Source organism: Uloborus diversus, chromosome 2 (genome assembly GCF_026930045.1).
Source record: "Uloborus diversus isolate 005 chromosome 2, Udiv.v.3.1, whole genome shotgun sequence".
NCBI classification, from domain to species: Eukaryota; Metazoa; Arthropoda; class Arachnida; order Araneae; family Uloboridae; genus Uloborus; species Uloborus diversus.
In genome coordinates this window covers 111089183-111103619 of record NC_072732.1, presented here as the reverse complement: position 1 = coordinate 111103619, position 14437 = coordinate 111089183, and the positions used below count along the sequence as shown (strand labels likewise).

Below are 14437 nucleotides of genomic sequence, written 5' to 3'. Positions count from 1 at the left end.
TGGCTTTTTTGCAAAGTACGAAATCAGAGTTCCACTATGTCGTTTCTGAGCACCAGCACGGTCACCGCCATCGCAGCCATCATCTCCAGAATCCATATTTAATAATAACAAAAGCGCTAAAGTTGAAAATATCCTCGAATCTAAGCCAGGAAAACTGGAGAGTTCGAATGACAACTCTTTACTAGCAAACGTTTCAATAAAGCACTACGTGTAGGATATGTGTTAGTGTTCCTCCCGCAAAAAATGATAGTTAGTCCAAACCACTGATAAGAACAAGACGACAATTGACACGAAAACCGGTAAAGAGCTCCTTTCCTCGAAATTGTCTTTGTCTTGATTTTTGGGGGAAAAGCGGCTTTCGAAACGAATGGTATAAAGCAGTACCCGCGTTGTTCCCTTGGGGTATACACATGGGTCGAAAAAAATATATGGTTCCGATTACTTAAAGGTATTGAGTAGGAAGGATTCTTCTCGGACGATTGCCGTGCTTTCTCAGACTCCGGTGTAATTCTTTTTTTCGAAGAAAAAAGAATGAAAATGAAGTAGGAGAAAATAGGAAATTAAAAAAAAAAACTAATAATAAGGAAAAAATAATAGCAATAGAAATAAGTCAAACATAAGGTGAATTTATTACCACTTGGGTAAAAATACATATTATTACACAATATTCTTGAAGGTTGAGAAAAAAAAAGATATTCGATTAAGAAAAAGTACAGTTTATTTATTCATCTCTATTCAAAGGAAAATCATGTTTACTCTCTATCTTATAAAAGCATTGAATAAAATAGAAAAAAATCACAAAAGCAAACGATTAAAAACTGCTGAGTTGGACTTATTTACTATTTACATAAAGTTATCTGAAATATAAAACATCTATGACGCGGAGATGACTGAAAGTTCTGACTATTGTTTATTGTAAAGTAACGTTTATTGTATTGTAAAAGTTTGTATTGTAAAGTATTAACTGAAGTTTCACAAATAAGTCAAAATAATAACAGTAATAACAACGATAATAATTTTATTATATTAGCAATAGTAACAATAATTTGTAAAGCGAAGAAATTAAAACTGATAGCGAGATATATAAAAACAATTAAACAAGATTAAGTTTAAAGAAGAAAAAACTACAAATAGCGGCAGTAAAAAACGCGAAACAAAAGTTTAAATAAAGATATATCGAAATAAATCTTGTAACAAAAATTGCTTTTATGATAGAACCAGAAGCAAATAAAGCGGTTAATTTTCGTTATACAAAACATAATTTTCCACTATTTAACCAGTATTAAAATCAATTTAGGATCAAAATAAAACATTTTAAGTGTAGTTTACTTTTGTTTGGATAAGATTTTACTAGGAAATGCGAAATACAAGAGACAGAAAAGTTCTTTTAACAATTAAAAAAAATTGATCTGTTAAAAAACCATATTCTGTTACAGCATTGTTAAATTACACTTAATCAGTGGCGTAGCAAACTTGGATGTCAACCGGGGTGGTAATCTGGGCTATCACCCCTCACCCCTCCCCATCAACCGAAGGCGAAAAAAAACCTTATTCAATGTTCGATGAAAGAAACGAAGTGCATACAATATTCATAAACAAAACGAAATTGTGTCCCCCCCCCCCCCGCGAGAGGGATATCATCCGAAATAAACGTTTCCCTAGTATCGATACCAATGCATTTGAGAGATTATAAAACATATGCGAATTTCTGTTGGTATTTACATTTTTCCGGAACTCTTACATGCGTTTTGGGTGTCTCCGCCCCCCCCCCCCCGCCCCACTCCATATGAGTACCAGCCGCCTCAAATGCCCTTCTAGTGAGACCAATATGTTTGATAGAAAAAAAAAAATTTTTTTTTCATGTTGCAAATAAAATTTAGAATTGAAACATCGAAATTTCTCATATTCATTTTAGTGTCACACTCTAGGGGGTGTCACCCGGCTTAGCCCCGCCCTGCAAAATAATTTTTAATATAAATTGAAATGTTGGGGAATTTTTTTTAGAACTGAAGCATTTAAATTTTTTCAAAAAAAGTTGAAGATCAATTTCGGGTGCCACCTGGGGCAAACCCATCCGCGCCACCGTAGCAATGCTACTGACTTCATCAACTCACATTTATTTATAAAATAATTAAATTTATCAAATAGATAAAGGAGAAAAAAAAACCCGTATTTTCATATCAATCAACTAAAAAACCACAAATTAAGGGAATATGTAATACCCCCCCCCCCCCCTGGAGCAAAAATAAAACGTATGTATGGCACCAGTTATAAATATGCAGGAATGATTACACCTTCGAACGATATAAAACAAACGCTGAGAAGGAAATACGCTTTCAATTTTTAACATTTATCATTTAAATTTTGAGCATAAATGAAAAAAATTTAATGTATAAATTTTGAATTTGAAAAAAAATTATTCTTCAGAAAGTGTTCAAACAAAAACGATTTATTTTGGTATGCAACCTAATAGTAAAAAAAAAACACACACAAAGTCTGTTGGGGGGGGGGGGGCGATCGCCCCAATCGCCCCCCCCCCCTGTGGATCCGCCACTGGGTGGGGCAGAATTTCCAAAAATTTCCCACCAAACAGTTCTTGGGAAAAACATTTGAAAAAGTGAACATTTTCCCAATTTTAATCCATTCTTTTTAAGCAGATGCTAAAGAAGACTGAAATGAAGATTGACTGGGAACTAGATTAAATAATTACAATAAACGGCTAACAATGTGGAAAGTGTGGGGATTTCCGTTTTCGCAAATTTTCCTGATAGTCACTAGTTAATGCTCATTTTTTAAAAATAATGTAATATGGTTACAGCCTAAATTTTCATTGGTATAAAATAAAAATAAAAGCAACAAGTAAAAAAAATCGTAACAGCAAAATCAAACAGTTTACAAAAATTGCAATTGCAAAAGTGAACCCTTTTGGTGCAAAGGAATAAAAATCGGACATTTTTTAACATAAAAATGTTTATTATATTTCATTTTCCTCCATTTATAAAGCTTTAATTTAAAATTAGTGGCAAAACACTCAGATATTTTCAGAAAGTAGAGACTTGGTTTATGCACAGCTTTTTTTATTTCTTCCTGATTTTCCGAATCCAAGATTTTATAAGTGGGGGGTTGATAGGAGTATTTATGGTATATTATAATTTGGTAACCCTTAAGGTTACTTTTACTTATTTTCTGCTTATGTGTGCCATTTATTTGTTAATTACAATTTTAGCATTATTCGGATAGGAATATTGGAGGCTTTAATCAAATATATCTTACTTGGTTTGAGACGCTCTTCTAAACCTCCAAGATGTACAGGTGAATCCTTACCATCAGAAGGTACAACAAACTCACTTCCTTCTTCTACAAGTTTACCACTTGAAGATGTTTTAGGAAATGAGCCTAAAGATGAATCAGAGTCCTGATGTTGGAATTGGAATTTAGGTGATGGTGGACTTCTCAAGTCACTGGTTCCAAACATGTGTTGCCATTCCTCATTCTAAGAAAGAATTTCAAATTAATATTTAAACTTTTTTAAACTTCCATAACTGCAATACATACTTTATTTGCAAATGACTAAATTAAGAGTATTTTTCTTAGATGATAAGGAACAAAAAGAGACAATAACTTATTAGTTTCCTTAAAAAATAGTAGCAATTTCCACACATTTAAAGACAGGAACATCGTACTTAACGTGGCTTTGCTCAGTGCTGATTCAGCAATAACATGACTAGTAGTAATTTGAGTAATAAATTTCAATCAGTACATATTGATAAACTATTGAGCAGTTTGAAAAGATTTTGCACAAAAATATTGTTGCTAAAATAATGCTGCAAAATAAAAAGCATTGATTGCTCAAGTGCAATGATAGAATATGCAACATACAAATTTGTGATGACAAATCTCTGTTCAACACAGCACAAGTATAAATTTATGAAGAAAAAAATTAAAGGGAGGAAAAAGAAATAATATTGCATTGAATCATTTTGTACAGTTATAAGAAAATTTGAAAATGATATTTGATTAAAGTTAAACTGAATTCAACCTTTAATTATGATCAAAACAGGACTTTGACACATCTTGATCTTAAGGACTAAATTAATTTTTACTGAATAAAAGTTGAGCATTAGTTAGCATTTCAAATTTAACTAAATGACACTTATATGTCTCACACACACAAAATAAAACAATAAGTTTAAAGATTAATATTTAAAAATATATTGTACCTTTACATTAAATTCTGATAACATACCATGTTAACTGTAGGAGATTCAACATTTGATTTCTTTTTTGAAGTTTTTTTCCTAATAAAAAGTTGAACATAAGCAAAACAGAGAAAACTTTAGTGAGTTTTAAAGTTATTTATTTTCATTAACAAAAATATTTGAACTTACCTAGCTAGAGAAAGTGAGTAAGTTTGTGGTGGGTCGGGCAACAATGCCAAATCTATTTCTCCTGGATCTTTTTCAGATAACGAAGAGTGTCCATCGCTAATGCTGGAGGGAAAAACAGCATTTACACATAAAAATGTTAATTATAAAGACTGAAAAAATTGTTCACTTTGTGAAGGGGGGGGGGCGGCTTTGGTTTTTTGTGCCATTTTACAACATTTTGGACAAATGTAGAGTCCATAACATGACACTTTTTTTGTCATAACTATTTAATTTACTGTTTGATTAGCACATTATTTAATTTGAGTTTGTGTGTTGGTAGGACAAACTCAAAATGGAATCATGTGCTAATCAACCAGTAAATTAAATAGTTATGGCAAAAAAAGACATACAAATACAAAAGTGACAACCAGCAACAGGCTCTGGGCCCAGCTAGGCTGGTCCTAGTCAATTTACAATCCCCAGTGAAGCTCAATGGCTCTCTTAAAACTATCTACTCCCTTGCTCATTACCACCTCTTCCGGTAAGCTGTTCCAAGGTTCCACTACCCTGCTAAAATAATAATTTTTCCTAATATCCATGTTAGCCTGAGATTTAAATAGCTTAAAACAATGACCCCTCGTCCTGCTTTCCGTGCAAAAATTTAATCCATTAACATCTTTCATTTTAATAAATTTAAACAACTGAATCATGTCCCCATGGTCTCTTCTTGGCTCAAGACTACATTTTTAGCATTCTAAGCCTGGAATCGTAGTCTGAATGAGAAAGTCCATTTGTTAGCTTTGTAGCCTGCCTTTGAACCCTTTCCAATACATTAATATTTTTCTTAAGATAAGGAGACCAAAACTGAACAGCATACTCCAAATGAGGTCTTAGCAAACTTCTATATAAGGGCAGAAGAACTTCTTTAGATTTGTTTGAAATAGATCAATTGATAAATCCAAGCATCTTATTGGCTTTGTTACTAGCTATGCTGCACTGTTGACTAAACTTCAAATCCTGACTTATTAAGATGCCCAGATCAGTAACTTTTTCTGCCAGACTAATGACTGAACCTTGCAAATAATAACTAGTACACTTATTTCCATGCCCAAATTTTGCACTTGACATTTCCCAACATTAACAGCCATACCCCACTTATCAGCCCACTTCGTAATGATTGTCCAAAATACTACGAAATGACCCTCAAACAACACTTTTGAGATTTACTCATTCAAAACCTGAGAAGAAGTTTGATATATTTGTTGGTAAGTTGGTTCAGATGAATCCAATACACTTTTTGATTTTGGAAAACATATTATTTATAAAGAGTGTTAAAACATTAATACTTTTTGGTGTAGGTTAGAGAAATTCAATAAACTTTTAAATTTTGGGAATTATATTACTCACAAAGGGTGTAAATAAACTAGAATATTGAAGTTGACATCCCTTTCAGGCATTTAAAATCTAGTCATTATTAGCAGAACTATTACACAACACATAGTTGATCAAATCAGTAATTTTCAGAAATACTGATTTTGTGGCACTTAGGCAGAGTTTGAAAGCAGTTTTTTCTTCTGGATTGGACAATAGCGATGTGAATCTTCAGTGGGCAGAGTTTAAGGAAAAGCTAGCGAAAACGGTTGGGGCAGGGTTTAAGCTGAGTTCAAAAGTTCTTTAGCATAAAAGCTAAAATTAAGGGAAAAGTTTTAGCAAAATGCTAAAATATGTTTACATTCTCATATCTTTCTAAATGCCTCTGTGTTTCATCTCCAGTTGAAAATAATTGAAAATTTCTTCTATGATATCTTTAAAGCAATAAGTACAGCAGCGTTTTTTTAAACATAAAATAAAAGTCTTGGATTATGCTTATCATTAAGAAAACATATGTTTGGTTTTTAGAAAATTGCACTCTCCTCTTCCTAATAATGCAGTTTTTGAGGGGACATAATGCCGGATAAGACAAAGTATTCAACTTGATTGTAATTTAAGCATCTTTGCTGAGATTTAAAGATTAAGTTGACTATCGCCATGCGTGCTTCCTGTCTTGGATTATAAGTTTCCTTTTTTTTTAAAATTAACTTATTTTTTAGTTGAGCAAAAAAGCGAAAGTGCTTTGCTTTACTTTCGCAATTGAGATAGTGTTTTCGCATTTTGCGAAAAATGCGATCGTAGCAAAAACCCTGGGTTAGGGATCATGTTCCTTTCAGGAGAAAGGGTGTCAACACTAAAATTTGGCCAATGTGGTTCTCCAGGGAAACTAAAGACGCTCTAAATTACAAGCAAGCTGCTTTTCATAGGTTTAGAGAAACTGGTCACAGTGCAGATAGGCTCCATTATTGTAAGGCAAGGCGTGAATTTAAGTATTTGGTACGGATTCAGAAAAGAGAGTTGGAGCAAAGACTGGCAGATAACATAAACAGGAATCCCAAGAGGTTTTTTGCATACGCTAATTCGGGGAAAGTTCGAAATAGTCATATTGGGCCACTGGTTGATGAGCACGGAATTTTAATTCAGGACGATAGTGATATTGCTAATGTTCTTAATAACTTTTTTTCGAGTGTTTTTAACGATAACTGTATCTCAACAGTTGACACCAACAAGACACAAGCTATAGTACAGCTTGAGGACTTTGTATTTTCCAGGGATGAGGTTTTACTTCATTTGAAAAAAATTAAAGAGACTAAGGCTCCGGGATCTGATAATATTTATCCAAAAATTTTAGTTGAATGTGCGGAGGAATTAGCAGATGTAATCGCAAACATTTTCAATGCTTCTTATAACTCGGGGACAGTGCCAGAGGACTGGAAGCTGGCTAACATTACACCGCTCTTCAAGAAAGGGTCTAAAGGGAGTGTGGGAAATTATAGACCTGTGAGTCTAACTTCGGTGGTTTGCAAAATTTTTGAAACATTGATAAAAATTAAGATAGTAATTTTTCTAGAGACTAATAATCTATTGACTAGTTTTCAGTACGGTTTCAGGAAAGGCAAATCTTGTGCAACTAATTTATTACATTTCTATGACAAAGTTACCATGGCTTTGGACAATAAGAAACCTGTAGATGTTGTTTACATTGATTTTCAAAAAGCTTTTGATAAGGTACCGCATGTTGCTCTACTTAGCAAATTAGCTGATGTAGGAATAGGAGGGAAAACTTTCATTTGGGTAAAAAACTGGCTGACCGGAAGGAAACAAAGAATAGTTGTAAGGGGAAATTATTCTAATTGGAGTGAGGTCTTAAGCGGGGTTCCTCAAGGATCAGTGTTAGGGCCTCTTTTGTTCATTGTCTTTATGAACGATATTCACAAAAATATTTCTGGGAACATGAATTGTTTTGCTGATGATGTCAAAGTTATGGGGACTGTAGAAAATGAAGAACAAGCAAGTCAGCTGCAAGAGGATCTAGATCATATTACGGAGTGGGCTGATAAATGGGGTATGGCTGTTAATGTTGGGAAATGTCAAGTGCTACATTTAGGGCATGGAAATAAGTGTACAAGTTATTATTTGCAAGGTTCAGTCATTAGTCAGGCAGTCAAAGTTACTGATCTAGGGGTCTTAATAAGTCAGGATTTAAAGTTTAGCCAACAGTGCAGCATTGCTAGTAACAAGGCCAATAAGATGCTTGGGTTTATCAATAGATCTATTTCAAACAAATCTAAAGAAGTTCTTCTGCCCTTATATAGAAGTTTGGTAAGACCTCATTTGGAGTATGCTGTTCAGTTTTGGTCTCCTTGTCTTAAGAAAGACATTAATGTATTGGAAAGGGTTCAAAGGCGAGTTACAAGGCTAATAAACGGACTTTCTCACTTAGACTATGATTCCAGGCTTAGAAGGTTAAAAATGTACAGTCTTCAGCAAAGAAGAGACCGAGGGGACATGATTCAGTTGTTTAAATTTATTAAAATTAAAGATGTTACGGGGCTGAAGTTAAGCACTGAAAACAGGAGAAGGGGTCATTGTTTTAAGCTATTTAAATCTCAGGCTAACATAGATATTAGGAAAAATTATTATTATAGCAGGGTAGTGGAACCTTGGAACAGTTTACCAGAAGAGGTGGTAATGAGCAAGGGAGTAGATAGTTTTAAGAGGGCCATTGATCTTCACTGGGGATTGTAAATTGACTAGGACCAGTCTAGCTGGGCCCAGAGCCTGTTGCTGGTCGTCGCTTTTGTATTTGTATTTGTATAAATTTAATTTATTTTCTCTAAATAACAGAAAGTAAGAAATTTTTGCATATTAACATATGATTTTCAAAAGCATTTTTATATTTATTAGATAAAGTAAAAGAGTGTACTCTTGAAATTTACAAACTTGGCAATGACATTTGAATTTTTCTTAACATTAAGCAACTAGAAGCAAAGAAGTGATAGTCTCAAGAAAAATGAATTGGAGATAAGTAATAGAAATGGTAGGCGAAACTCTCATCTGTTTTGTGGCAAGATATGGTAATAGTAGCTACAAAGAATGAGTTTGAAAAACTTTTCAATGAAAGCCTAATATATGGGTTGAACTCTGAAGGCATTTTAATCCCTACAAAGTGCTGCCATTGTTTCAGCCATAATTTAACAATGACCTTCATTTATTTAATTTTTTCTTTTTGTTTATTGAATATTTTGACTCTGTGAATATCAAATCAGGATTTAATAATCATATTTTTAATAAATGGAAGTTTTTTGAAATATATAAGGATTTGAAAGCTAATACTGAATACAGTTGATTTTTTTAAAACATAATTTTACAATAAAAATATTTACTTCTTTTTTAGAAACTATTACATGAAATAAAACTTTGCAAAATGAATAATTTTCAATATTGTATAAGTATTTTTTGAAAAAAAAAAAAAGTGATTTACAGACTATATAGGGTAGCAGCTTCCATATGTGTAAGGTTGTATGGTCCACGATGGCACTGAGTCAAAAAGGCGCAAGAGCACCTTTTAAAAAACTCGATGCGAAAATAATAGACACTTCCCTTCAAAAGATAAGTTTGAACTTTTCATTACATCCATGATGATTGTGAAATAGTAATGTTCATTAAAATATGCAGGGCATCTGATTACCTGGCCGACCAGAAAAATTTATGCCTTGGTAGAATGTATCATTTAAATATCTTTTGATAAATATATAACAAAAATAGAAGAAAAAGTAGTTTAATTTAGAATTTCATTAATACTATTTTCAGTACATTGGAGTTTTTAAATTTATGAAAACTAATAAAATAAGAAAAAAAAATCCCATTCCCATTTGTTGGAAACAAACATTAAATGGCATTCATGAAAATCATAGAAAAACAACATGTTGTTACAAGTTCTGTAAATAATAATTTTTTTATGATTAATTTGTTGTACTTTAGCTAAATTTGGCGTTTATTCCATTATCTTTCATCTAAAATTATCTTAGTAACGTAACCTGTAAATAGTTTCTTGTAATGTACTTACAACCCTCTAACATTTGACTCAAGTATACGGTCCCCCCCATTTCTGAACAATAAGATTTGTGAATGGAATAAAAAGAAAATACGAGAAATTTGTAGAACTTTGTACGATATTCTAAATATTTCTTCGCTCTATATAAAACGCCGGGCGTTTTGTGAATGAGAGTAGAGTTAGTTTTGCTTTTTAAACTGTCAGATTCGTCTGAGCTGTTGCTCTGTTTATTGTGAGGCATTTGAGCTGTGTTTTTGTGTATTTGGATGTAAATACGCGTGCCATCGTTGAGTTTACGGTGTTAATTAGGACTCGACTGATGAATCAGCCTGGCCGATGCATCGGCGCCGATGGTTCAACAATTTAGCCATCGGCATCGGCATCGGCGGCCGATGCTAACTCGGCAGGAAACATCGGCCCATCGGCCTTAAAATACATTGAAAAGCCGATGGAATTGGCCGATGTTTTTGAAAAAAAAAGGACCTTTGCTGTTCTACTTTTCAATACAAAGTAAAGAGAGTTATTTTTTTCATATAAAATTGTTAACTTAAATTTCAGTATGAATTTCTATTTTAGTCACCCCTGAAAGAGTTTTTAATACTGCATTCAGATACCAAACAAGTTAATTATTGCGTTGTTTCTTGCAGCTGGATGTATGTATATATCTCTCATAAGTCCTAACTCTAAGATGGTAAGCTGTAGAAGGTTAAGTTTTCGCATGTGGGGTGTGCGTACGTGCCAGTTGTGCACTTCCTTTTTTGTTTTCGATCGGGTGTTCTGAAAAGCCGGTTTACTCACTTTTGTAGCTATTAATTACTTATTTCAATGCAAAACTAATCTAGCGTCTCAGACTGACAATCATTTGGTGATATATTGCCGAATTGGAGATTATGGAAACAAATATGAGATGGTGAAACCGGTTTTTGTGTCATTTTGGGAGATTCCTGTTGAACCGACGGTAATTTTTAATTTTTCAATACTTGTAATATGAATCACAGTAATGCAGTCCTTTCTGTATCGCTTCGGAAGAGTTACAAGTTTAGGGCCCGTCGAAATACATTTTGGGGCCCTATTTCTCTATCGCAGAAGTTGTGAAACATTTATCATAAGCATTTTTGTAACTCCTATGGTGCCCCGATGGTTATGGGGCCTCTCGTGCAATTGCAACATTTGCTATATTTTAAATCCGCCACTGCACGTCAAAACAAACTCGGGTGCAAGTTTTAAAATTTTTTTCTGCTCCATGTTTATGATTATTTTGAACTCTATTTTTTACGACTATTTTTTGAATTTCCGAGAACACTTGCGTGCCTCTCCTCTCACTCCCTCAATTTCTGAAATTAAATTCTAGTTATACTTCTGAGCTCTTTAAATTAACACCATTCATAAAATTAGAGATTTTTTTTCAAACTTAATTTATTGTTTAGAAATAATTTACAGCATTAATGTAAGAAATTAATTAAAGACGTTTTGAATGGTGACATAATTCGAAAATCAAAGGGACTTTTGAATTTTTTCTTAAGAAGTGCTGAAGTAGATTCAGAAACTCTTCCGAGGCGTTGGTGGTAGCGGTTCTGTATTAAAAAAATGAGGCCGAGGTTGGGACCGAAGTGTGAGTTACTCAAAAATCAGAGGGTGACCCCTCCCCCCTTAACCCTCCCTCGTCGTTTGGAGCATTTCTTAAATATTTACAGCGATTATTTATTTTGGTCAAGAAATGCCATTTTGCGTACTTGCCATTCTTGTTTCACCTACTATATTTCGTAATGCGCCATCTTTTTTGCGTCATTAATAGTGATCGATGTTTTTTCTGTTGTAAGTAAATATTTTTATATATTTATATGAAATCAATGAATAAGTTATTTTCGTTTTTATAGAAACGTTTCAAGGATTTTCTATTATGCAATTTTTTAAATTTCAGAAAATTATTCTTAAATTTAAAAATTTAATTTGAACGAGTTTGTAGAGCTTCATAAAAGATTAAACAATCACATTTTTCAATATTATGTGTGCAAACATCAGATCAAGTAGTATATTTATTCAGTTATTAACTTGGTGTAAATATTGAGTTTGTTTATTGTAGCTGCGTTTTAAAGAACCTCGCTCTTTTTATGACTATTTCTTTTTTCAGCAAAATGTATGTCACTGTTATAGCTTTTATGAAAAATGCAAACTTTTCTTTTCATAAATTTTAAATAAGTGCAAAAATATTCCTATTATGATTTAATATTGTAATTTACCTGTTACCTTTTTTGTTTAATTTGATGACTAAAAAATGTCTACGTGCAATCTTTTCACTTTAATTGCGTAATTTGTTGACGGTTTCATAGTTTTATTCTTTTTTTTGAATGATTAAACAACATAATTTAATGTTTTTCAACTATTTTAGCGTACCTAAATCCATATATTATTACAATATTACTGAAATCTTAGTTACATGTTCAATTTAAAAAAAAAAAAAAAAAATCAATTGGTTATTAAACAGTCTCTTTGTTTTTCTTCCTTTTTTTTTCGGCTGTTGTTCTTGCTCTTTCATCATACAGCAGCCAAAAAAAGAGAAGCATAACTACACCCTATACATATTGTACGTAGTACGATCCAAAAGTTCGGGGACAAGCTGTATAGAACTTTACCCAGAATAGTTCACATTACCGAAGCACATCCACCTTTAAAAGGTCACCTTGAGGGACTATGTACTTCTGCTAGTGTTCATAAAACTTTTGGAATCACTCCTGGAAGCCATTTTTCGCTATCTTCTGTGATGCAGCTTTATCTTCACCTGACGGAAGAAAGCGGCGTCCATGCAAATGTTTTTTTGCTGGGAACAGGTAAAAGTCACACGGAGCTAACTTCAACGAAACGTTATTTTACTTGTTCATATCACAGTATTGACCAATCCAACCGTGCATCCTCAACATGAAAGTCGCCTTCTTCCCCACGATGAAGTTAAAAGCTGCAGCGCAAGAGGCCTTACAGTAGGTTGCGTAAAATGTCTTCCAGGAGTGCTTCGAAAAGCTATATGAACGTTGGTTGGCAGAAGTGCATAGTAGTCCAAGGTGACTATTTTGTAGATAGATGTGCTTCGGTAATGTGAACTATGCAGGGTAAGGTTGAACACAATTTGTCCTGAACCTTTAGATCATACTACGTACGTATGTGTTTTCAACTTACTATTTCATAACGTTTTTGAGTGATGCAAGCTTACGCGCATGAAGACATCACAAGAGAATTTACGATAATTAACTGAGGAGGCATTCAAAATGGATATTTCGGTCATCTATATGTTCTTAAATACATATGCATGTACAAATGTGCCGGAAAAACTTGTGAACTTTAAACAGTAAACTCGAAGTTTAGTTCGAAAACTGTTTTTTTTTTGTGATTATACAATTCCTTATTCGTAGAAAGAAAGTAAAATGAAATGAATCAGCGATCCTTTAAATCCCTGATAATCTTATCAATTTATTTCTGTTTGATTTTTTTTTTTTTTTTTTGCCATCCGCCGATGGCATCGGTCATCGGCCATCGACAATTGGCCATTTGGAGGAAAACAATCGGCCATCGGCCGTCTTTGAACAATCGGCATCGGCCAAAAAATGCCATCGGTCGAGTCCTAGTGTTAATTAATATTTGCTTAATTGCTGATGATTGATTTAGCAGTTGTAACTATATTTCCTGTACATAGCTGTAAATAAATATCCTGTACTTTGCTCAAGAACTGTGTCATCATTTAAAAAAAGTTTGAAGTTGGCACTGAACGTGTAACAATATCATATTAAGAATACCAAAATTCAATACCTTGCTTTTTTTACATGCACTTTAAACAAATGGTCTTTCATTGCCTGTAAAATAAATTCAAAATGTATATAAAAGATGCAAACTAATCATTTAAAATATTTTACATTCCACATCCATTTCATATTATCAAAATAATAGTTAGGGAAGACCGGGGCAAGATGACGAGCCAGGCAAGATGACGAGCCAAGCAAGATGACGAATATCTTAATTTTTCTGTTTTCCACTAGGAAGCAGGACCAACTGAATACTATTGGCTCTTCTATCGGCTGGCCGTTCAAAAGTAGTATAAAGACGCTGAAATAGCCAATTTTTTTTTGTTAGTTCTGAAGCTCTGGTTGTTAACTGCTGCCATATTATAACTTTTATAAATGTGTAAATAAGCTCTGCTACAGATACAGGCATGATAGATCGTTTCACTTTAGTATTTATAAATAACTTAGTTAATATACTGCCTACTACCATGAATAAAAATCAATTAATCGCCTTCCTTTATGTCAAGGAAGGCGAATCCTTTCAAACAGGCAGTCTGGGGCAAGATGGCGGGCCGAAAAAACATGGGGCAAAATGACAAGACTTCTCTTAACCAGTTTTGCTTGTAAAGAGGAATATTGTGACTCTCCAACAGAAAAATGGATCTAATGCTACAATGCCAAAGAGTGGTGGCATGAGGAATGTTCCAATTATGAAAATGGCATTTTTATTTGTAACTATTGTTAGCTGCACAACTAAACACTTCAACATTATGCTACAATGCACTGCACATAATTTGATACTTTGTAAGATGTAAAATCACAGATATTATTTGGTAAACTATGTAATATATTCAAAAGATAAAATATGTTCA

General features: G+C 33.3%; 1 protein-coding gene across 2 annotated transcripts in view; it reads right to left on the bottom strand.

Annotated features, from left to right (window-relative positions):
- The window catches only part of LOC129217239 (phosphoinositide 3-kinase regulatory subunit 4-like), an 84354-nt gene that overhangs the window by 17251 nt on the left and 52666 nt on the right, over positions 1–14437 (bottom strand). For both annotated transcript variants that reach the window (XM_054851512.1, XM_054851511.1), the window contains exons 23-26: positions 13594–13637; positions 4389–4490; positions 4247–4298; positions 3274–3493 (exon numbers count right to left, since the gene is read on the bottom strand). In XM_054851512.1, coding sequence (XP_054707487.1) covers positions 3274–3493; positions 4247–4298; positions 4389–4490; positions 13594–13637 — 418 coding nt within the window. The remainder of the gene's footprint in view (positions 1–3273; positions 3494–4246; positions 4299–4388; positions 4491–13593; positions 13638–14437) is intronic.